Below are 22,863 nucleotides of genomic sequence, written 5' to 3' on the forward strand. Positions count from 1 at the left end.
CACATTCACCCAGAACATCCAGCAGAAGAGAGGGGTCAAAAAGATGGCATTTCTGTAGCTATTTAATGTGTTTTGCCCTGGCCGGTTGGCTCCGTTGGTTGATTCTTAGTCCTAGGCACGAAAAAATTGCAGGTTCATCCTTGGTCAGTGCACATACTAGCTTGCAGGTTCAATCCCCCTTTGGGGCATGTACGGGAGGCAGCCAGTTGACGTTTCTCTCACACGCTGATGTTTCGTTCTCCTTCTCCCTTCCTCTCTCTAAAATCAATAAACATATCCTTAGGTGAAGGTTAAAAATTAAATAAGTGTTTGCACAGGTGTTTTCCGACTTTAAATTTGTGGTAATTTCTCATGGGGTGCATTTAATTTTCATATGTTCTAAATTTGTTCACATGTTCTGAGTTTTTTACAATGAGCATCACTCTCTGTATTATTTTTCTAATTGTAGAATATGGTTTCCATTTAAAGAAATTTTAATTTAGAAAACTTGTGCCAAACTCTTGATGTCTGTGTGCCACATTGTAGTGAGAAGACTGTTCTTGTTCCCTTGTCACACAGATGCAGCAGCAAGAGCTGGCGCAGATGAGGCAGCGTGATGCCAACCTCACCGCTCTGGCTGCCATCGGGCCCCGCAAGAAGCGGAAAGTGGACTCTCCGGGCCCAGGCTCGGGGACAGAGGTACAGCAGCATGTGGGGCTGGAGGGGACTGTGGGGCACCTGGCAATTCACCTTCTCGGGCAGTTAGTCTTACACACGGGAGTGGCTGTTCTTATGTGTGTGCTTGACACGTTCCATGCAAATCAACTTAATTTGTGAACATCACTTGAGCTGCGTTCCTTCTCGTAAGACGTTTAATCACCATAGTTGAATATGATAAGATATAGTGATTTTGAAAAGAATATGGGAGATGGTAATTCTCAGGAGAATGGCCCTCACGGGGTAGCTGTTCTTACTGGATGGGATGGGGACCCACACAGGGAGCAGTCATTCCCAGCACGGTGTGTCTGTCCAGGCTTGTCAGTTTCCTGCTTGCTTTGTTGGCATGTTTTTATAGTTAGAAACCCAACCTTAAAATATACTATTTTTTGCCTTAAACTGTCAGTTCTTTTTAACTAAATTACAGGAAGAGAAAACCTTTTCCCTGATAAGGTCCTACTTCTGTACCATTTTTGGTGTCTACTCTTCCCTATTCCTCCTGCCTGTGTCCATTGACAACACTTCCTTCGTTGTTACAGTGCTGTTTGCAGGTGGTCGAGTCCTTGCTTCTCGTTACCGAAATGGCTGTACTTCTCCCTCAGTTTTGAATAATGTTTTCCCTGAGTATAAAATCCTGGGTTGACAGCCTGGTTTTTTCTTTCAACTCTTTTTAAACTTAAGATTCAATTTCTCTTATATTCTTGAATAAGCCAAGCAAATTGAGAGCTATATCACTTTACAGAACAACAGACTACAAAGGATAAGCGAATCCAGGAATTAGCCATCCTTTATGTTTTCCCTCCATTCCTTGAACCCCCTTCTATTTTACCCTTGGGCACATTCAGTTTCTAGTGCAGTGGTTTTTTTTGTTCATATGACAAAAAAGAAGAGAGGCTGTATGTGCTTTGCTGGATTGCAGACTCATGTTCTTAAACCTGATAAACAACCACAAACATGTAACCACCTTTCTACTTCTCAGAGCTGTTCCTCCATTGTTATCTGGGTCCCAGCGGAAGAGATTACAGATTAAATTTCCAGCCTTGTGCCTGTCTGTCTCACTTCTCTGCCTGTTTTTTTTAAGATTGTCATTTTAGTTTTTAGAAGCCTCTTTGTGCTATATTACGACTTCATTCTCTTAATATATAACCTCAGGGTTTTTAGATCTGTTGGACAGCTTTTCCCCTCAAATTTGGAATGTTTTAGCCTTTATTTCTTCAAAATTCTTTTCTGTCCAGTCTTATTTTTTCTACTGGGACTTTCAGTTGCATGTATATTCAATCTTTTTTCAGACCGGATAATTTTTACTGATTCATCCTTGTTCCCTGACCACATCTCCAGTCAGCTGTTAAGCCCCTTCAATGAAGTTTTTATTTGCTAATGTGTTCTGTAGCTCTAGGATTTTCATTTAGGTCTTCTTATGGTTCCCATTTCTTTGCTGAGATTCTTAGTCTGCCCACTTGTTGAGACCACATTTTCCCATTATTCTTTAAACCTGTTGATAAAAGCTGCTTCGTCAAGTCCAGCATCTGGACTGTCTCAGGTTTATCTCGGTTGGCCGCCTTTTTCCTTGACTGTGGGTCACACTTCCCTGTCTCCCTGCATGTCTAGTGATTGTTGTTTGAAGGCTGGATATTGTGCGTGACACATTGAGTGACTACATTTTATCCGCCTCTGAAGAGTGTTTTAGTGGGCAGTTAGCTTTAGTTTTCACTTTGGTGTGAACAAAGTGCAAAGATCATGGCATTGCTGGAAACCCCTCTGACCTAGTAGACTGGCCCGCAGACTCTGCCTTTCCTGCCCAGGCTGGTGTTAGCCGTTGTTAGGGTAGGTCTCACTTTAGGGGGTGATCCTTACTCCTGGATGCCAGGAGTGTGATTGAGGTTCCCCCCTCAGAGAGGCTGGACTCCAGGGGGGATGCGTTTGCTCACTCAGCAGTGATGTGCTGCATGGTTCTCTGTAGTCTGCTTTTTCCCTTTAGCCTCCTTTAAGTCCCAGTTTAGGAAGTAACTGTGTATTTAATACTGGTGACCAGTCTGTATGTTGATGTCTGTTTAGTTATTTTGTTTTTCTGAATCTAACTCTACCATACTTTTTTGGAATGGTTCACGGGGACACCATTCCCTAAATTCTCGCATGTTGATACCCGTGCCCTTCTTACTTGAAGGTCAGTCTTGACGGCCATAAAATCCTTGGCTCACATTTCTTTTCTTGAGAACCTTACATTGTTTCCTGGGATAAAGTGTTGTTGTTCAAGCCTCATGATAATTGCATTTCTCTCATATGTTGTGTGTTTTTTATGCCCAAAGAATTCTTTTCCTTGAAGCTGTTACTTTTAGTTGGAGTTGCTTATTCTGGATTGGGTTTCTCAGTACAGATTGTGTCCCTTCAATGTGCAGTGTCAAATCTTACTTTATTCAGGAACATTTTCTTTAATGACTTTTTTCTATTTTGTTTTCCCTCTTCAGAGATTCCTGTTATTCTGTGTAGTATCTTCTTTGCCTGAGTCCTTTCAGTCTCTCTCCTTTTAAAAAAGAATGTATACTTTGCATCTTTTTCACCTTCATAATTCTGTATTAAGGTCTTGTGCTTATTTGCTCTTGTGTTCTTTTTAGTTTAGTCTTTTTTTCTCAAATGAAGTTTTCTAACTTCCGATTTTTGGCTTTGTGACCTTATTTCTAAGTCTTGCCAAATCTGATTTTTGTTGTTCTTTCATGCCTGTAATTATTTCCTTACTGTTTTTAGCTTGTTTTGAATGAGCACATTACAATTTTCACCTGTTTGGGTGTTTTCGTTGTCTGTACAGATGCCATTCTGCTCCTTATTCTCTCTTTTCCTCTTGTGTGGGACTCAATTCTGACGCTTTTCAGTTGCTCGCTTTTGTGAGTTTGTTTCCCTGAGCTCTGCAGAGGCAGTGCGGTTCGAGGCAAGGTTGTGCCTTGATTGGGCTCCTCGAACATTGTTTCCATGCAATGTAAGTGCGGGTGCTCGTGTCCTTAGAGTCCACGGCTCGGCTCCCTGCCCTTAGTGACCTGCACCTTCCCCTGTCCCCGCGGTCCTCTCCTGCTCAGCTGCGTTCCCTGACTGGGAGCGCGGCAGGTCCTGTGAGGGCTCCCAGCGCTGGGCTGCTGTGTGAGTGGGCAGATCCTCCCAGGTTTAGCTCCTGCTCTTGAATGAGCCTGCGCTTCCAATGAAGGCGCTGGCCTCGGGGGTTGCAGGCCTGGCAGTGCCCAGTTGCCTCCCTCTGAGTGTCCCACACGGCTTTGGGATGCCATTCAGGCGTGTGGCTGCTTGTGGTTCATCTTCGCTGGCTTTGTTCTCAAGATGGTCTGCTGATTTAGGTTTTGCTACCTGGTTGCTGTGTTTTCTCTGGGCCTTTGGCAAGATCCTAAAAAATGCTGCCTGTTACTGTGTCACCAGAATGTCAATGAACTTTCAAAATGTTTTTCTTTTAATTTAAAATAGTTTCGAACCTACACAAGAGTTGCAGAAATAGTTCAGTCCTCATTCCCTCTCAATTATGGACACTATCACATTTTCTTCCCTCCCAGCCTCACGTATGTGCGTTTGTGTGTGATATATATTACATATATATATATATTTTACATTTATAGGGTTGGGCTAACGTAGGTTTACGTTGTATGCAAAACAGTGTATTCTTGTATTATTATTCATTATTGTATTGTTTCCATCCGTGCAGTCTGTTTTGATACGCAGCCTGTCACCCCAAAACACTAGTGCGTCGGCCCTGTGACCCGCCCCGCTGCACCGGCGCTCCCGGTGGCGCCTCTTTCTCTTGGGCGCCGGGTGCGCGCGCCCAGTTAGTCTCCTCCGCGTTGCCTCCTCCGGAGCATGAGGTCGGGCCCGGTGCTCTGCTTCTGTCACCAGCCAGGCGGCCCCCGTGCAGGCCCTGCACGCGGGTGACCTGGCGCCGCGGGCATCCGCCAGGCCGCTGGCGGCGCACTCCCCGCTATGCCTCCGGGAGCGATTGGCCCTGCGCGCGACGTTGCTCTGCAGCCCGCCGCTTGCGCCCGGACACCGCGGCGGGCCTGGTGAGGGGCGTCTCTCTCAGGCCTTGCCTGCCGCCCTGTGTGCGGACTGGGGGGCTCCTTTTGAGTTCAGCGGGTGGTAACCAATACTCTCGTTCCTTCTGGATTGGTCACTGGACGCCTCTTCACACTGTTTCTATGTCCTTTGGCAGTGGCGCCCCCATCCTTCAGCGTCGCGTTTTTACCAGCGAGAGGCTCCGGGCGCTTGCACACCTGCCCCACCCCCACCAGAGGCTGCGCCTGAGCCGAGAGGCCTTTCAGGGCGGGGCGGCTCCTCAGCGGTCGGAAAGGATGGGCGCGCACCGGTGTCTGCGCCCCTGTGCGCCTGCGCCCGCCCGTGCCTGCTTCCGGAAGCGAGCTTTGCGGAAGTCCAGGCGCGGGTTGCGCGCTCCGCGCCCACCGCCCCCCCCCGCCCCCCCCCGCCCCCGCGCCTTTTTCCAGCGTCCCGCTGTGGCCTCTGGGCCCTGAGGCGAGAAACCAGTTTCCGCCGGTTTCAGCGCATTTGGTGCTTTGCTCGATGGAACTGATTTCCCACTCTGTCGGCCGCCGGGGTCCCCGAGTGAGGCAGCGAGGGTGGAGGGGACAGGCATGTTGATTTATTCCTCAGTCAGGTCGTGAAACGGCGGGAGTCAGACGAGGCGGCCGCCTCCGAGGGGGCGTGGCGCGGGGGGGTGCTCGTGGGGGGGGGCGGCGGACTGGCTCGAGGACAGAGCCCGCGTGAGGCGGGGACGAGGCTCCTCGTCGAGTGTGCGGTGCAGCGTCTCCATGCGAGGCCGGCGCCTGTGTCTAAACGTGGGGGCTATGAACGTGGTGCGTCCGTGAGAGCAGCGCCGAGCCCGGAGCTCAGTGTTTCCTGTTTGAATCCTCGACGAGGACCGGCGTCGTTGCTTTCGGAGGGAGGGACCGGGAGAGAACCGTCGGCCGGACGGCGCCACCTTTGGGCGCCGGGCGCCGCTCCAGGCAGTCGCGCCCCGGTTCAGAGCTGTGCTCGGCGTCTGCACCCCCGCCCCCCTTTTTTTGTTAAGTATAGGATTATTTCCTCAGGCCATGTCTTTAAGTGTTTGTTTTTTTTTTAATTTGAGTTAATTTTAGACATACAGAAAAGTTACAAAAACATTAGAGGGTTTCCGTAAATCCCTGACGCAGTATTTTCCAATGTGTATCATTGGTGTGACACTGTTCGCTAACGACTCTCTTTCATTTTGTCTTTCAGAACTTAGACTCTGTGTATTTTTAGAGGGGAAGGGGCGGGGAGAGGGAGGGGGAGAGGCCCCCAGGCGCGGCCGCCTCTCGCGCGCCCCCTGCGGGGGGCCTGGCCCGGCGGCCCTTCGGTTCGCAGCCTGGTGCTCAGTCCCTGAAGCCGCACCCGCCGGGGCAGGGTCACAGTTCTTTACCAGATGGGTTATTTGCATCTCGTTCTGTGGTTTGATTTTTTTTCCTGGTCTTCTCACCCCCATCCTTTTCCTGCTGCAGGGTCCTGCCCAGGACCCCTCCTGGCCCCCGGGCTCCTCCAGCCCGTGGCAGTTCCTCATTTTGCCCATCTTTTCTGACCTTGACACTTAGGGAGAGTACGGGCCGGTCCTGTGGTACAGCTCCTCAGTTCGGCGCGGCCTCAGGAGTCCTCGTGGTTAAACCCAGGTTACGTGGTTTTGCTAGGCTGTCACGGAAGTGGCTCTGTGTCCTTCTGGCCCTTCCTGTCAGGAGCCCTGTTGCTGGTGACCACTGGACACTTAGTTCAAGGGGGCCCTGCAGGGGCCTCCGCTGTGAAGCTCCTGCTTTTCCCTCTGTCATCAGTATCTCGCGGGAGACACGGGGGCCCTGCTGCTGTCCTGCATCTCATCCGGTCACTCCTGGAGTCGCCCGCGTCCGCTGTCGCTGCAGCGTTTGCCTGGTGCCCCCCACTGTTCATCCGTGGCGCTGCTGTTCTGGTGGGGATAGTTATTTTACTCTGGCGACAGTGATCCATCACTGCCATCTGTTTTGTTGCCCAGGTGGCCCTGGCTTTGTTCACTGTGCCCTCCTCCAGGTTGGCTCCTGTGTCTTTTCAACACGACACGTTGTTTTTCGAAGATTCCTTTCACGCGCGGCAGACTGTCACAGGCTCATCTTTACTGTTCCTGCTGTAACGGTGGGTCGGCCGTTGGTCCGGGGAGCCCTGGTTCCTTCTCTTGGAGAGCCGTTCCTGGGGAACAGGCCTGGCCCCGGCCGGCTCCTGCACGGAGTCCTGCCCCCAGCCCTGCAGGCACCACGCACACAGCTTCATCTGCCTGTGTGAACCTGCGCTGCGTGCACTGGGCTCGTGCTTGGATCTCACGTTCAAGTCTGAGGTCACGGGGCTCCTCCCAGCGACCCCCCCCTCTCCCCATGGGAACCTGCGTTTTGTCATCCAGTGGGTTGAGTGGCTTGTTCAGTCCTGGCGGCAGATGGCGGAGTTCGGGCTCGCCCGGCACTGTGCGGAGGAGGGGTGCCGTCTGGGCTGTAGGGCTCTGTTTGGCTCTTGTCGTGTTTCCGTTTTGCTGTTGCAGGCACGGTCCTCGTCCTGAGGTCGCCTTCCAGGGTGCCCGTCGCTCATTCGGTGCAGCGATCTTCTGGTTGCCGTCTGTGTCCAGCTGGGACTCCCCACACCTGGGTCAATTTCCGTGGCTGGAAAGCGCATGGGGTGAAGCGCAGCCGTGGTCTGATGGAGCTGTGCACACGCCTGCACTGGCTCCTGCACCCGCTGCCTCCTTCCCACGTAGAGCCCTGTGTGCTTTCTGGGTCCCCTGCCTTCTCGCCATCCGCAGAGCGCCATTTCACGTGACATGTTCCAGGCTCACTCGGCCTCACCACAGAGGCGCCCTCCTTAGGCTTTTCGTGGTGCGTGGTGCGTCACTGGCCATGCGCCGCAGCCTGGTCGGCCGCACGCTCACACACAGGCGGTGCTGCCCTGTGCACGAGCTTCTTTGTGGTGTCGGGGGTAGAGGTCAGTGCACAGGGGGTTGGCTGGGGTGCCCCAGCCCCTGCCGGGGTGCTGCTGGTTGGCACCCCCCATCGGGGAGCCGAGGACCTGTCCCCACAGCGGCTCCAGGGAGGGTGTCGGCATAGTTCCTGATGTCCCAGTCTGAAGGGTGATGTGGCGACTGTGCAGTGGGCACCGGCGAACAAGGCACGTTGTCTGGACGGGATGTGGATGGAGCGCGATCCATTCCCTCGCGGTGTGCCTGTTAATTGGCCGAGGAGCCTGCTTTCTGCTTGCTTTGTGCGCCCGCCGCGTGTTGAACCAGGCGTGGTGTTCAGAGTCTGCGGACGTCCATGGGCCTTTCTCCTCTTTGCTGCTCCGGCAGCGTTTGCTTTGTGGCGGGGGTTGCCGCATTGTTTGGTGCATCTGTCCGTAAGTGTGAATTGTGACATTTAGCATCAAAAAGTGTCTGCCTCTGTTCATTGGGCTTGACGTTTGCTGTCCTCGGTCAGGACTGTCAGCCCCGATGGTTCTGCCCCACGCTGTCTTCAGACTCTGGCCCGTGTTGCAGGTGCTCCCGCGCAGCCTGTGGCTGGGTCTTGTTCTTGAGCCGCATTGGGAACTTTTCCTTTTCTTAGGGAAGTGAAGTCCGTTCACCTTGATTGATGTGGCTGACCTCTTCGTCTTGACTTCGTCCTAATGCTTGATAAGTGCATGTGTGTTTTCATTCGCTGTGTTTCTCTAGGAAGGCGTGTTGTTTGCTCTCGAATAAACAGTGTGTTTGTATTTCTGAAGGTCTATAATTGTATTCTAGTGGTTACTTTTGCACATGAACTTTTTACAAGTGTTTGTTCCCTGGTTTTCACATAACTGTTCTTTGGCCTCTTCCTTTCTGTGGTGCTGCTGTGCGGTCATGTATTACCGGTGCTCGTTTCCATCCGGCTGTCCGTACGCCTGTCTCTCCATGCCATGGCTTCCGCCCACCCGCAGCCTGTGCACAGTGCCGGGCACAGTCTGCAGGCATGCGTGTGAGGCGTGGTCCCCTCGGCCTGCGGGGGCAGGCGGACTGGAGAGCAGCGGGGGTCCGCCCCGCCCCCGCCCCCCCCCCTCGCCGGGGGCTCGGGCAGCTGTGAGGAGCGGCCGGCACATCTGCTTCAGGCTTTTGCGTCTGCGTTCTCTTTATGCCGCGGGCTGCGCCCTGTCTTTGAAAGTGAGTGGCGCTGTGAGGACAGTGGGGGAGGGCTTTTTCCAGGGCCCTCTGCAGCAGGACCATTTTGTTTTCTGTCTCTGGAGTGTTTCCCTTCAGCCAGGCTCCATTCCCGAGCGGGCTGCCCTCTCCGTCAGGGCTCCGAGGGCGCGGAGGGCGCTGCCCGCCCGTCGGCACGGCCCCCCAGCGCTTTGCGCGCGCTCTCACCTCCTGCTCTTTGCTCCTGCTGTGCTGCAGTTCTGAGTGTGTTCTCCCCCGGGGACCTGCAGTGAATTTTTTCATTTCTGAGATACTTTCGTCTTTTCTTTCTGCTTATTTCTTGTGTTTAATGAACTATTATTTCTTTCCGTTTTTAAAGTTCGTTCGTAATTTTTGTATTTTTAATTTGTGGTAATTTTCCTATTCTCAGATGCATATATATACATACACATATATTTTATTGTTGAAATTGTTGCCTTAGAGTGTTCTTGTCTTTCCAGGCTGTGTGTGTCTCTGATGCAGGTGGAGTTTCGTTCTCTGACTTTTTGCTGTGGCTCTCTCTGCCCGGGCTCACCTCTTGTTTCGGGCCTTTTGCAAGATCAGCAGTTCGTTGGCGCCCTCTTGCGGCAGCACTGCCCAGCCGCGGAAGCTTGGCCGGATTGTTATTGGGTTAGGCTGGCAGGAGGGCACATGTCCTCTGGGGTGACATTCTGGTCTTGCAGGACCTTAACCTGCCCTGCTCACCCCCAGGCTCTGAGGCTTCCCTCCTCCAACTCTCGCACACTGGCGGCTCCCTCACCCCGTTTGCGCCGTGCGTGCCAGGCCAGCTTAGGGCGTGCAGATGGGCGGAGCTTCCTGGTGGAGCTTTTGGACCATTCCGCCCCCCATCCCCCGCCTCGGTCCCACCTCTGTCAGCCTGGGTGCAGCAGGCACCACTGGGGACAGGGCTTCGCTTGCTTGTTCTGTGGGCGTGGGCACTGCCCATCCTTTGATGGAGCAACGTCCATGCAGTTGGCGTTTTTTTCTTGTTCCGCATTGGTTTTGGGGAGACAGTGGGGGGTCGCGGGGCAGCTCACGCCAGCGATGGTCATTCTCTCAAGCCGCATCCCTGAGTCGTCTGCCTGTGTCATGGCTGCTGTTCTTCAGAGTGTTCTCAGACTGCCGGTCCTGGCGTGAGGTTGTAGAGATGGGGTGCAGGGTCAGGGAACACGCTGTTGGGGGGACACACGGAGCCCGTGCTGAGCATCACTGTCAGCCCGGGCGCTGGAGCAGGTTAGAGGTGCCTGTCACCGGGGCCCCTTTGCAGTGCCCTGGCCGCTGTGGGGGTGGTGCTCGCGCTCAGCATCCTGGACGGGTCCTGGGGGCCCGGGGGGGCCCAGGAAGTGGGGGGCAGCGTCGGCCAGTTTGCCGAGGACCCCCCGCCTGCAGGCCTCCCACGGGCTCCCTCGGGGCACCGCTGTGGGCGCCCCCAAGCCCTGCCTGGCATTGGATGTCGTCCGCCCGTCAGGCTGACTAGAGGCTTTGACCCGGGAAAGTCTGTCCTGAGGAGTAACCACCTTCTTGGCCTGTCCTTTCCTGAACCCCTTGTCAGAGCAGGACGCTAGTGCTCGGGGACAGTGTGAACGACACGCCCAGGGTCAGTGCGTCCGCCTCGTCACTGCCTGCGGGACAGGCAGGTTCTGTACCTCAGGCCCCTGCCGGGGCTGCTGCGGGCGGAGCTGTCGGGCACCCGGGCCCAGGGCTTCTTCCCTCAGGTGTCCCCACCCCGCAGGCTGGATCCCCCTCCGCAGCGAGGGTGCCCTGGCGTGACAGGCAACGTCTGCCCACCGATTTGGGGGAAATGGGGAAAATAGCAGCCATCTGTGGAACGAGAGGGCATTTGAGCTTCAAGTTGGGTATCTCTGAGCCCAGGGTTTTTATAAAAGCCCACGGACGTGAGAAACGCTGGCCGGACCTGGCCGCGAGGCGCCTGCTGTCCTGGCCCTGTGGGCGCTTGCTCATCAGGATTTTTGGTGATGGCTTTGATTTTTTAAAAAGTAATTGCATTAAAACATGTTTTAAAAAGAGAGATAGTTGACTTACAATATTACATTGATTTCAGGCATAGTGATCTGCTCTCTGTGTGTTACAAGGGGTCCCTGTGGTAAGACTGTGCAGCCACCGCCTGTCACCGTGCGGAGACAGCACAGCGGTGGCGATGACGTCCTCTGCGCTGTTGGCCACGCCCGTGTGACGGGCTCTGTGACTGGAAGTGTGCCCCCTGTGCCCCCTGCTACCGATTCCACCCATCCCGCCTCCCTTGGCCACCATCAGTTTGCTCTCTGTGTCTGCAATTCTGTTTCTGTTTTAGTCATTCATCTGTTTTGTTTCTTAGAAGATACTGTTTATCTTGATTCTGACTCTCACCACCTTTAAATCCGACGCCTGTGGCGCCCGCCTCGCCCTTGTCTGGTTGTCAGCAGCTGAACGGAATTTTCAAAGTAGGACCATCAAATGTGGTCCAGGTCGACAGCGTCAGAGACTCGTGGCCCCCGATGGAGGAGCGGTGGCTCTGCTCCTCCGCGGGGACACTGGCCGCCTGCGCTCGGACGGGCCGGGTGGCCGCGTCTGCACTGCACGGTGCACCGCAGCCCTGTCCCAGGGCCTCCCCGGTGTCCCTGCCTGAGACTGCCTGTGGCCCCGCCTGCCTGCGCCTGCGGGCTGACCCAGCCCTTCCCTGACCCGCTTGTTCGCGTCGCAGCCTGTCCAGGGCCGCCCACGTCTGTCTCTGGAACCGCTCTGTTGGGGCCACTGTGGGGACTTGGGAGGACCGCCCGGGAAGCCTGGGTAGTTCTTTCAGATGAGGAAAAGCAGTCACCAGAAGTTTCCCAGGGTGGCTCGGGATCCAAGGGGGCCCGCAGACAATGGAATTACTGGTGGAAGTCACACCTGAGACAGACAGGTCCCCCACGCCCCCCGGGAATGAGGCTGCGGTCCGCTCGACCGGGCCTGGCCTCGCCTGCCACCTGCTGGCCACTTGCAGTGCTACAGCCTCATCCCTCTGCTTCCACCTTAAACCTTGAGAAAATGCTGTAAAAATACCATGGTGGTTTTGTACTTGAAATGTGCACAAGCACCTTTAACCATCAGACTCAGACACTTGGCTGTCACTCCACATGGGAGAATGAGCGCTGTCTGGTTGGGAGCAGCGTGGTTCGTGCCAGAGTGTCCGATGGGGACGGTGCCGTGCTGGGACCACAGGGTGCTGCCGCCGAGCGACACACAGATGCTCCCAGGGGGGCCCCCGGCTCCATCTCTGAGCGTCAGAGACGCAGACCCGCCAGGGGCCCGGGGTGCAGGCCTCCCGAGCCCGCTCAGACCAGCAGGGATTCCCCTTATGTCCGTGGGAAACCGTGGTGACCACGGATCGCTGCGGCCCTGCCAGCTGACCGTCGGCCTCTCTGGTTCTGGAATTTAGACCTTGTGGCATTGGTAATGTGCCTCTGTCATTGAAGGAGGGATGCCGCGCCTGGCCCCAGGCACCGCCCCCGCGTGAGCCCCGGCTGCCAGGAGGTCGGGGACGCTGGCCTCAAGCCCAGCAGTGGCCCTGTTTCCCTCCTCAGGCCGCAGGGGCCAGAGTCTGAGGCCCGCGGGGTGGGGAGGGGCGGGTCAGCGAGCCGAGCAGCCCGCAGCCTTGCAGCCCCGCAGGGCGTTTGTCCCGCCTCGCCCTCCTCCCGGGGCCTCCCGCAGCACGTCATTGCAGGGAGTGGGCTGAGGATGGCCCTGTCCCCGGCCTGGCCCCCCACCGTCGGCGTTCCTGGGGACCCTGGGGGAGACTCCCTGCCCCCGGGAGTGCTGTCCGGCCCCTCCCCTGGCCCCGCCCTTCCTGCCTGCCCTTGCGCGGCACTAACTTGGCTCTGTTCTTTCTCGCCACCAGGGGTCGGGCCCCGGCTCGGCGGTCCCAGGCAGCTCTGGCGTGGGAACCCCCAGACAGTTCACACGACAAAGGATCACACGGGTCAACCTCAGGGACCTCATATTTTGTTTAGAAAATGAACGCGAGACAAGCCATTCACTGTTGCTCTACAAAGCGTTCCTTAAGTAGCACAGGACGGGCGGCATCTCGTCGGAGACGCCTGGGGACGATTTTATATATTTGCAGATTACGCCTTTTTGTAACAAGCAAATGGGATATTGTTTCAAAAACAGCCACCTCTTTGCAATGGAACCATTTTATATTCCTGTTTCTAAGTCAACTCTTCAGTCGGAAGAAAACATGTTTCTGTAACAGAGAACACAGCGGCCCGCGGGCGCTCTCCAATAAGGACAATTAAATCCTAACTCATCCTTGATTGAGTGGCCTTCTTGCCAAACAAGCCATATATAAAAACTGACGGAATCGTTGAGCAAATAACTAGCTGCCCTCTGTCAGCTCCTAGCGGTTTCTACATGATTTGTGCGTTTGGTTTTAGTTCAGCCCCACTCCCTGCGTAGGTGTGTGTCTGCAAGCCGATGACCTCATTTCATTTATTTTATTTTGTATTAGTCAGTTGGCAAAGCAAACTGATTTTAGACTATTTATCTCCCCCCGCCCCTGGGTTCCGAGTTCGCGATCCTCGAGGGACACGATCCGGCGGGGCCGCCGCGGCGTCACTGTCCGGCCTGGCGGAGCTCGCCCCGCGGCCCCTGGTCCTGAATGTGTGGTCGGCATCTGTACAAATGCATTTTATTTGCTATAGTTTGTAAAGCTGTAAAGTTAAAAGAAATGAAAACCTTTTCAGCATAAATATATTTTACTTGCACTGTGTTTTTTAGCGAAAAGTGAAAACTTAGATGAAATAAAATCAAAGTTGAGAAGAATCATCAAAAGACTGTTTCTCAGTGTGAATCAAGTGTTGAAAAATGGTCGGTGTATTTTGTCAGTAATTGTACATAATTTTTGGCACATGACATAAAATGGCTATGTAAACTGTAATTATTTTGCTACGAGACTGTGCGCGAGCTGCGGCCCGCTTTACAGATGTCCAGAGCAAAGCCCTTCTTTGTACCTATTTTTTTATTACAAATATACTAATTGGTTCTTTATATTTTCAGAGGTTATTGTATTAAATTGTCTATTGATAGTACTTTTACGGCTGTAAATACTCGGGCTTTCTCCGTGTGAGCCCCACGGTAGACTTTAATTCGCGTGAGTGTGAGCTGAATGATCAGTATTTTTTACCGACACCTGAGAACTGTTACACCTTTTATTTTGTCTTTTAGGAAATCCCGTCTTTCCATTTTTTCATGTAAATTTTGCACAGTTACTTGTTCATATGTAAATATTTTACTTTCAAAAAATGAAGTTTTTAATTGCTATTGTTTTATATAGGGTTGAAAGAAAATTAACTCCTTTATTAAAAACAAATTTATCTGTATTTGCTTTGCCTATGTCTCCCAGTTTCCCAGTTTCAGATTCTGCTGCCACAGCCGCAGGCCTGGTTCTGCCGAGGTGCTCGCTTGTTAGACTCGGCACCCGACACCCGGCGGCCTCGGTGGCGCTGCCCTCTCACCGAGGAGGGCCTGGCGGGCGGCGAGCCGCGGGCTGGGTGAGCCCGACCTCACACGCGCCCCCCGCCCGGGCTGCCCGGCCGGACGCGGACGGGCCGCGCTGTGTGGACCTCGGGGGTTCCGTCCGAGCAGGTGAGCCGGGCACTGCTGGGCGAGGCGGGTAAGGCGCTGGGGTGGGGCCTGGGGGCCCCGCCCTGATGGGGGCCCTGAGGGTGTGGAAGGCGGGGTCTCCCAGCCGCCCTCTGCCCCGTCTGTCAGTGAGGGTTCCGGTGGCCCCGGGCCAGGCTGCACCGCACCTCCTGAGGGACCGTCCGCACCTCCTGAGGTCCTGAGGGACCGTCCGAGGCTCAGCTGCCCGAGTCCCCCCCCCCCCGCCGCCCCCTCCCCCTCTCCGGGGCCGGTCGGTGGCGCAGCTGGAGTGAGTGTCTGGTTTCACACTGACTTGAACCAGTTTGACGGATCTCCCGCAAAGGGGGTTTATTTACAAGTCACGCTGGGAAACACTGCTCACCGTGTGCTGCCTGCTGTCCCCGCGCCAAGGCTGCACCGCCCAGCACCGCAGAGAGGCTCAGGTGACAGGCAGGGATTGTCCCAGTTCCGGGGGCCAGATGTCCCTGGTCCTGGCACGGCAGGGTCATAGGTGATGACTGTCCCGGGTCCCCCCAACTCCTGGCTTCCTGGCATCAGGTGTTCTGGGCTTGGGGAGCATCACCCCTCACTCCTCCGTGGTGCCTGTCGTCTCGCCAGTCACTGAACCGCAGCCACCAGTGACTTCAGGTTAACTCGGTGACCCCTGTACAGACCCTCTCCCTGTCGGGTCACGCGGAGGTCCTGGGGTCAGGGCTCCAGCACGTCTTTCTTGGGGTGGGGGCCCCTGTGATGGCAGGCGCTCTGCCTCAGTGGGAGAGCAAGAGTAGAGGCAGGATTTCCCCAGGCCACCAGGTGGCGGTGTGGGCCCTCGGAGGGCTCCTCTGGGGGGAGGGCGGCTCGGGGTGGGAGGGCAAAGCTGGCTTGACGTGGACGGCGGCGGGGGCAACGGAGGGCGGGGGCCCAGGAGTCGGGGGGTGCGTGGGCGGCGGCACTCTCGACACGCCGGGGGTGGGGCGCAGGGGAGGGGCCCGGAGGCTGGAGCAGGTGGGGGTGGAGTGCGTGGAGGTGGGGCGTGCGGGTTCACGTCCCCTCTTGGGCTGCCCAGCTCTTCCCCGCTGGGGTAAGAGTCGGCACCCTGCGCCCCTGGGGACGAGCCTGGGCCTGCCTGGGGTCACGGGGCCCCCCCGCAGCTCTGCGCACCCTGGGGCCTTGATCCCAGTCCCAGGCGCTCTTTCTGGTGGGGACCGAGAGGTGCCAGGGCGGGGCGGCGGCGGCAAAACCCGATTTTCCCATGTTGAAATTGTGGGTGGTTGGGAAACGGCCCCCAAGAGAGTGGTCCCCATCCCCGGAGCCCGTGACGTGACCGCATTTGAAAAAGGGTCTCTGGGTGAGATTCAGCTCAAGATCTCGAGGTGAGACCCTTGTCTCCTGCCTGGGTGGGCCCTAAACCTAGCGACAAGTGTCCTTGAGAGAGGGAGGCAGAGGTCAGGGTGACGCGGTCACAGGCCCGCGCCCGGGCCGCCGCTGTCGCAGCAGGGGAGGGCGAGCCCGGAGCCCAGCGGGAGCCCGGCCCTGCCCGCACCAGGGTCCGGCCCAGGGACTCCCGTCTGGGACTTCTGGCCACCAGATCAGGGAGGGAATGAATCGGCCCAGGGAACTCGCCCTGCAGCTGGTTCAGCGTTCAAGGTGAGCTGCGGAGGTCGAGTCGCGGCTGCGGCGGTCACCAGGGGTCGTCGCCGGGAGAGCCCTCCGCGCCTGGTGCTGCCGTCACGTGGCTTTCTCTCTGGCACAGCCCCCTCGGTGGCCCAGGGGCAGGGCTCTGCGTGGCTGGTCATGGCCCGGGGCGCAGGCTGGGCCTTCCCAGCGGGCCCAGGGGACCCGTGTCCTACAACGGCTCCTGACCACGGGCCTGTTTCCACGGCAACCATCCCCCAAATGTGAAAGGAAGGGAAAGGCAGGGTGGTGGGAAGCAGAGGCCACTCTGGGCTCCAGCTGCAGCGAGCTCACCCTCCCGCCTGGTCCCTTGGCCAGTGGGCTTCTGGAAGTTTCCCTCTCCCTGCGTTGCTGGCAGAGTCCCCCCCTGGGGACTGAGCCCCCTGCTCTTCAGGGGCTCCTCCCTGCTCCTGGTGACCGTGGAACCTAAGAGGCCAGTGGGCAGGAGCCCGGCCACGCCCTGCCAAGAGGTGGAGCCCAGAGGAAATGTTCAGGTTAAGGCGTGTGACGGTCAAACAGTTGTTTGAAGAAATCAGAGAAGCAGGGCAGTCAGGCCACAGGAGGGTCCGGGTGGGGAAGCCTCTCCCGCAGAGAAGCCTGGGGACTGGCCGCCCGAGGGCCTTCAGCCTTGCAAGGGGCGGCCCCGCGGAGCCCTGAGCCCAGGAGCGGCTGCAGGGCCGGCCGCCTGGGCGCCTCCCCACGGCCGAGGTGGCCGGGCCGGGTGGGCGGGGAGCAGCGCCGCGGGCCGGACCCCGCCCCTCTGTCCCCACCCTCACCTCTGAGGTAAGTTTCCGAGCAGACGACTTACTCCTCAGCGGGCAGGGGTCCCGGCGGGCACTTCGCGGAGCCACAGAGCCGCAGGGCCAGCACCGCGGACAGCGCCCGCAGCCCTGAGCGGGGAGGGCGGAGGGCGGAGGTGTGGGCAGTGGAGCGCGCCGTCTGCTGCCCTGGGTGGGGGGGAGTGAGGAGGGGGACGCCGGCCTGAAGGCGGCCGCGCGTGTGGCCGGCTGCTGGGCCACCTGGCTCTGTGGGTGCCCAAGGGCCTTGTGGCCCCGACTGTCGTCCTGGGGGCCCACCCGGCGGGGCCCAGTGCCGACCAGACGAGTCACTGCTTGTGAGGCCACCGGCCCCCAAAGGCCCCTCCTGCTGACTTGACTCCTGACGGCTGCGTCGGACGAGAGCCCTGCCCGCAGGCCCCCGGGAGCAGCCCGGGCGGTGGGAGCGGCGTGTGTGCCAGGTGCTCCAGGGCCGCCCTCCTCGGGGAGACTTGGGGCTTGGGTCCCCTCACAGAGGGGCCGCTCACCCCGCCCCCCGCCCGCGGACCAAGGGGCCGGCAAGGCCCGTTCCCTCTCCCGAGAGGCTGCTTCACACCGCAGGCTGGAGGGCCCAGGGAGGCCCCGAGTGTCCCCTGCACCACCCCAGGCACGTCGGGCCGGCCGGGTGAGCCGCCCGCCAAGGCCGGGGCTGCGTCTCCGCCCGTGGGCCCTCGGCACTGCCGTGGGGGCCCGGGGGGCTGGATGGCCCGTGCGTGGCGCGTTCCTGGGGACGGCAGCCTGGAGGGCAGAGTGCAGTCGGAGTGTGTCTCGCCGTCTCGCCGGGAGACGCTGCGCCTGGGCTTCCAGTGCCGGCAAATTCACGACCGCGGCCTCCCCACTTCCTCCCACTCCATGGCGTCTCCTCTCGGACGTTTCCACACCCAGGTCCTGCCTCCGACCCCGGCCCCCAGCCTGGCCTCGGCTGTCGGGGGCTTGGTGCTGGTGGCAGGCGGAGGGAGGGACGTGCCCCGTGTGAGAGCACGTCCTAGGGCCCAGGGGGGCGGCAGGGCAGGAGGTGGGGCGCCTGCCCGGAGCCAGGAGAGGCGGGGGCCACGTCACGTCCCTCAGCGGGAAGGAGGGTCAGAGTGGAAGCCGTGTCTGCCTGGCATAAAGCTGCTCCCATGTGGACATGCCGGGACTGGTGTGACGGTGGCCCCCTGCCTGCATGTGCCGCCAGCACTGCCGTGGGCGGGGGGCGGTCACTGTCACACCCTGGCCTGAACCACGGGGGCCTCTCACCTGGTCCCGAGTCTCGTGCGTTCTCCTCATCGCAGCCCCCGGGACGGCTCGGCCGCCCCCCAGGGTCTGCCCCACACTTACCCAAGTCGCCCCAAATCCGCCCCCGCCCGGCCTCCCCCGGCCGCGCCTCTGGGCCAGCCCGCCTCCCCTGTGCGGGGGTGGGGGGCGCCCATGAGCAGACTCCCCCAGGGCCAGGCCCCAGGGCCTTTGTCCCCGTCACAGAAGCAGCCCTGGCTGCCGGCCTAATTGTGACTGTGTTAGCTGACCGCACCTCCACGTGAGCAAGTGGCTAATTGCGCCTGTAATTACCAGCTGCCCAGGAATCAGCCCCGGAGTGACTTTCTGTTAGGAAAGTCACCGTGGATGCACATTCGTGCCCGAGCACGGGCCTGGGAGGGGAAGCTGGGGCCGGGGACGGGCGTCGGCAGGACGGGCTCGGGGCTGACTGCCGCTCAGTGGTGGGCGACGAGGCGGTGCCCAGCTTTCCCGAGTCCGGTTTCTCTGTGGGTCTGGCCTCCCGGGCCACTCGGGCAGGTGGGCTCTGCAGTGAGGCGCTGTCCACGGGGCTCCGCGTGGGGCTGTGGGACCAGGAAGATCTGAGCCGCTGCTGGGGCTTCGGCAGCCCAGACTCAGGCCGGGGTCCAGGGCAGGCTGGGTCACGTGGCCAGGTTTGGCCAATCAGAGTGTTCCAAGGCCAGCCGAGCCCCGGTGGGGTGGGGTGGGGTGGGCGGGCCTGTGTGTGGGTTCTCCGCCTGGGATCAGCAGGGTGAGCGAGTTTGAACCAGGCTTCCAGGGGTCTCATGAAGGTTTACTTGTGATGTAGGACAGGGACACACACACATGTTGTCCCCGTGTTGTTAGCTTGCGTCCGACTGGCTGAGAACGTCGACAAACTGAGACGCGGGTGCCGGGGCGGTCTTCGCATGCTCTCCCTGGGCCTTGCGGGCGGGAGGCGGGGCTGGCTTTGCTCCCCGTGGCGCGCCCAGCGCCCAGAACCGGGCCACAGGTGGAGCAGGCACGCCCAGGCCCTGCGCCGTGTGGATGCGTCCCCCCTCCACGCTAGTCCCCACTGTGCTAATCAGCTCTGCGTCCCCGAGCGCCACCAGCTTCCGAACATGGGGACAAAAACAAGGCAGGTGAGACCGACTATTTCAAAGGGGACTTTATTTGCTCCTTGGAGCAGCGTGCCGGGCCGACCCGCGCCAGGACGCGGCGCCTCAGAGCCGCTTCTCCCTCGGACCCAAGACCAACCGCCAGGTACCAAAAACACATGGAAAACATCGACGTGCTTCCCTTTTTTTCATATTTTCTTTTCTTTTTTTTTTTTGGTACAAAATGATACAAACGACAATACAAAATAGTTGTGCTGTTGACGATTACAAAAGAAGTCGGAACGTCTGTGTAACCGCGCGATGCTTACAGTTGCAGCGTGAACACATCATACTCCAAAACCTTTCCCGAAACAGCCACGGTCATGCGGGCTGCTGCACATTTTGTCCATTTCCAAAAGAAACATGCAAAAAAAAAAAAAAAAAAGATCTGCATGGAGAAGGAGAGAAAGGAAAAGTAGAACGCGTTCCAGTTATACAGAGAGGCGCCCGGTCTGCGGCGCCAACGGCCGCCCTCCCTGCGTCGCATGCGTGAGCTACGTCACCTGACGCCTGTGCACGCGAGAGCTTGTCACGTTTTGGGTGTTATTCCTTTAAGCATTGACAACAGTTGGGACTCCCCTCCCCCAGCTTTTGACCTTGCAGAGAACGGAGCTGTCCTCCCCAGGGACTGAGTGCTGGCTGGTGCTCCTACTAGGGACACTGAGGCATGTCTGGGCCTAACGCTTGGCCCTTACCCTGACACTTTGGATGTGCTGAAGGACACAGGAAAGCGGAGGCCTTCTTGCAGACAGGGGGGCCCCGGGCCTCCCGACCCTCCGCCCGCCCCGCCGTGCCAGACCGTCCTGCTCACCGGACAGGCTTCCGGGGAAAATACACCTCGCCCTGGCTCTGTGCCACGGCCCGGGCCGGGCCTCCACACGAGTGGGTCCCCTGGCCGGGGACACGGATCTACAGGCTACGTAAGAGACGTTTGACACTGATTGTACGCTTAGCTAACACTGACCTGTTGGCCTTGGAACAGGGTCCCGGCACGGATCTGGGAGGGGGTGGGCGCAGCGCTCTGGGGGCGGGGACAGACCTGGGAGGGCCCCGTCCCTGTCCCCGTCCCCGTCCCCAGCGGGCTGCTGTAGCCTCAGCCCTAAGGAGCCAGGCCCCTGGCAGTGATGAGAGGCGGGGGAGGGGAAGGAGCGGAGGGAGGCTCACGAGTCAGGTGTGGATGTCCCGGGCCTTCTCGCTGTGGACTTGGCAGAGGGGCTGCGGAGGGGTCGGCAAGGGCTCGGCGCGCGGGCTGCCGCGTCCCGGCCGGGCCGGCCAGGAGGCCTTGGGGTTTCAGAGAGAAGGGTCCCCAGCAGCCTCTGCTCCTGAGCCACGTTCACACTTAGAACTGGGCCCGGAGAGCAGACTTGCCTCAAACAAACAAAAAGAGCCCAGTGGCCTCCCCCAGGCGGACCCCACCAGGGGGCGCTCGCCCGGCCACGCCCGACGCTGGACGGTCTCTACCCGACCCGGACGCCGGACGTTTTGCATAGCACGGCTTAGGACGGGGCCGGGGGAGGGGGTCCTGGCCCCATGCCCTTGACAGGCCACCCCCTGACATGCCGCACGTGACACAGCGACCTCCTCCCTCCCTGGGGAGCCACGCACGGGGCCGGAGCGCACAGAGCCCGCCGCAGACCCTCCGTCAGACCCGCCGCCGCACGCAGCCCGGCTCGCCTCCGGGAGAAGGGACGCAGCCGGCGAGGAGTTTGGTTTGGGGAGGACCCGGACGTCCGCCGGGGACGCACGCCGGCGCTTTGCACACCGCACGCTCGCTCGGGTTCACCTCCAAGGCCCAAGCTGCTCAAGGAGGAGGGCGTGGCCACGGAACGGGGGACAGGCCGTGGGAGGAGGAGCGGCTCCAGGAGCCACAGGGGGAGGTGGGGAGCCCTTGCCTTGCTGCAGCCCGACCTCCCAGGCCCTCCCTGTCCCCGGGAGCAGGCCAGCCCCCTCGTCCTTCGTCACCTGGGACTCCCCTCCCCCAGCGGCTCTGAGGCCACGTCCTGCCCAGACCAGTGGCACCGGTGTCCCTTCCTCGGGGGGCCTGACAGGGACCGGGCTCAGGGACCGCCCCTGGGGGGCGCCCTCTCCCTGTGTCCTGCTGGCCGGCGGCGCCCTCCTGCCCAGGGATGCCCGGGGTGCTGCTTCGCACCCAGCACAGGACCCCGGTCGCAGCAGGATCTCCCGGGGGTCCCTGGGACACAGCCCGCCGCCGCCCGCCCTGCGGAACTGACTGCCCGGGCCCTGGAGTGAGTCCGACCAGCGCCCTCAGGGCACGTCCAGCTCCGGACCCTGAGCCGCGACCCCTCCGCAGCTGCTGGGCGCCGACCCGGGTCCGGGGGCTGCTGTCTCCAGCAGGTGCCACCCCGGGCGTCGTGGGTGGACGGGCGGCAGGATGGGGCTCCCAGCAGGTCATCGCGTGCATGTGCGCTCCCAGCATCGGAAAGCTCTGGTCCGGCCGCGTGGGGGGGAGGGGCGGCACAGAGGCTGCCCAGGCCTTGGGGTCTGCCCAGCCCTGGAGGGCTGGTGGCGCTGGGCGCGGCCGGGGGCTGGACTGGCGCGTGCCCGCCGCATCTGCGACACGTTCGGTCTGGAGGACAGGTGGGCCCAGGCCAGGGTTTGTTGGGACGCTGGCTGGTTTGAGCTGTGGCTTCTTGGGACCCCGTACAGTCCCGGACCAAAGGTGTTGGGGGTGATAGCTATCCCTGGGAGAGGCCTCATGGTTGACTCGGGGGACACAGGGGACAGCCAAGGACAGACAGCCCCTGGGAGCCCCACCCACCCTGGCTGTCTGAGCATCTGGGAGTGAAGGCAGGTGGCCAAAAATTCAGAGACGCCGGACGCACGCGGTGGGGCCTCTGGCCACGGCTCGGCCGGCTCCGGGGGGACAGGGAGGCCCGGCCGCGTGCGGCCAATCGCGAGGACGCAGAGGGGGCTGTTGCGAATTTGACCCCACACTATTTTTTCTTTGCAAATTTTGTCAAGGCGAGTCAGTCACCCACTTTTTTTCTTAATAAAAGGCCAAAATATAAAAAATAAAAAAAGAGACGACGTTTCCCCCGATTCCTAAGTTGGTGCCTTCGGAGCGAGGATGAGCTGGGGCTGGGGGCCTGTCTGCGTTAGTCACTCCTGAGTTTGCGGGAAACTGATACATGTACCAAAAGGCACTTTCATTTTTTTTTTTTAAACAGTGCTTCTGTTCTAAGAAATTCAAGTTAAGACAGAGTGCCTCTCACTGTCCTTTAGTGATGAGTCAGCTACCGTGATGGGCGGCAGGGCGAGACGTGTTCATGCCACACAGCTCAGTGTCGGGGGGCGGGGGCGGGGGGACCCCTAGCACACCGCTAAATGACGCGTCGGCAGGGCGGGGGGCACCGGCGCCCCCCCAGGCCTGCCCCTCCGGCGTCCGGCGTCCGGCGTCGGTCCGAGCGCCGGTCCCGCGGTGGTCCGGGGAGGAGAGGCC

General features: G+C 59.1%; 1 protein-coding gene across 1 annotated transcript in view; it reads left to right on the plus strand.

Moving 5' to 3' along the window:
• The window catches only part of TAF4 (TATA-box binding protein associated factor 4), a 52,528-nt gene extending 38,314 nt beyond the window's left edge, over window positions 1-14,214 (plus strand). The window contains 2 exon segments of the mRNA XM_054573546.1: window positions 559-678; window positions 12,783-14,214. Coding sequence (XP_054429521.1) covers window positions 559-678; window positions 12,783-12,950 — 288 coding nt within the window. The 3' untranslated portion in view covers window positions 12,951-14,214.
• Window positions 14,215-22,863: the final 8,649 nt, after the last annotated feature.

Source organism: Pteronotus mesoamericanus, unplaced genomic scaffold (assembly GCF_021234165.1).
Source record: "Pteronotus mesoamericanus isolate MK-2021 breed Mesoamerican mustached bat unplaced genomic scaffold, CSHL_Meso_final contig_25, whole genome shotgun sequence".
Taxonomy (NCBI): domain Eukaryota; kingdom Metazoa; phylum Chordata; class Mammalia; order Chiroptera; family Mormoopidae; genus Pteronotus; species Pteronotus mesoamericanus.